Genomic DNA, 1,428 nt, shown 5'->3' on the forward strand with positions numbered 1-1,428 from the left:
CCAATGGACTCACTTTCAAGGACTCTTTCTCCCATATTCTTGATATTTATTGCTTATTTATTTATATTATTGTTTCTTCCTTTTTGTATTTGCATAGTTTGTTGTTTTCTGCACTCTGGTTTGAATGGCTTAGTTGGGTAGTCATTCATTGATTCGGCTGTATAGCTTCATTGCTTCTGTCCTATTCTATAGATTCATTCAGTATGTTCACAGGAAAATGAATCTCAGGTTGTATACGGTGGCATATATGTACTTTGATAATAAAATTTACTTTGAGCTTTGAACTTTTCGACCTGATGGAATGGGAGAGTAGAGAGAAACCAGGATGCAAGGGGTCTTTGATTACATTGGCTGCTCGATGGAGGCAGAGGGAAGTGGGAACAGTCCATAGAGGGGAAATTGGTTTTCATGATCAAGCTATTGGAAATATTTATACCTGGGAACTTGAAGCTCTTAACCATCTCCATTAATACATTCAAGGTTGAGTACCCTACCCTACTTTCTGAAATAAATGACCAGCTCTTGTGTTTTCCTGATGTTGAGGGAAAGATTGTTGTCATGACACCATGACACTCTGCTCTCTATCTCCATCCTGAATTCTGACTCTTTGTTATTTGAGATCCAGCCCACTACTATGGTCATCTGTGAATGTGCAGAAGAAATTAGAGCAGAATCTAGCCATAAGGTCATGAGTACACAGACAGGGAGTGAACTAGAAGGATAGGGATGCATTCTTGTGGGGCACCAGTGTTGGGGAGAATCGTGCCAGAGGAGCTGCTGCTGTCTACTGATTGCAGTCTCTTGGTCAGTAAGTCTAGGATCTAACCAAGTATGGTATCAAGGAGTGGTGTTAAAATTCTAATCAACAAAAACAAGGGAAAAAATCCAAAGGTTGGAAACATACATCACAAAATGGAAAATAATTGTGTTTAAGGGAGGTCAATCGTCACAGCCTCAAAACATAATCCCACAGGTGTCACTCAGCTCACTTACATTCAGTTCTTTATCAATCACCTTCTTTCCACCATGTTTGCTGATGATTGTTCAAGTTTACCTGGAAGACCATTGTAATTCAAACTGGATGCTCACCGTCATCATCCCGAGGAGAGCTAGTGTTGCCCCATCAATGCTGTGTTAACAAATGTCACATTAATCAAAATATAAAGGGGTTTCAGCAATCTTTCATCAGGTTGAAAACTGACTGGATTTCAAGGTCATGAGGGACGTCCTACCCCAGGAGTGTTCTCTAACTCAGCTCCATACTCCCTCCTCAGTTATAACCATCTCTGTACAAGAAGCTGTTACAAAGAGTTGATGCAAGGGACAGATTTCAAAGTGCTCCAGAGAATCACACTGGTAGACATCCAAAACAAACTCATGTTCCTGTCACTCTACACCAAAAGTCATTCCATCTTTCCCAGCCTGTAC

At 40.6% G+C, this 1,428-nt stretch overlaps 1 protein-coding gene across 1 annotated transcript in view; it reads right to left on the reverse strand.

The window, feature by feature from the left end:
* palm1a (paralemmin 1a) overlaps positions 1–1,012 on the reverse strand; it is a 334,532-nt gene extending 333,520 nt beyond the window's left edge. Inside the window, exon 1 of the mRNA XM_063032807.1 lies at positions 994–1,012. Within this exon, the coding sequence (XP_062888877.1) occupies positions 994–995 (2 nt within the window). The 5' untranslated portion in view covers positions 996–1,012. The remainder of the gene's footprint in view (positions 1–993) is intronic.
* Positions 1,013–1,428: the final 416 nt, after the last annotated feature.

The sequence above is a fragment of the Mobula hypostoma genome, chromosome 24, assembly GCF_963921235.1.
Source record: "Mobula hypostoma chromosome 24, sMobHyp1.1, whole genome shotgun sequence".
NCBI classification, from domain to species: Eukaryota; Metazoa; Chordata; class Chondrichthyes; order Myliobatiformes; family Myliobatidae; genus Mobula; species Mobula hypostoma.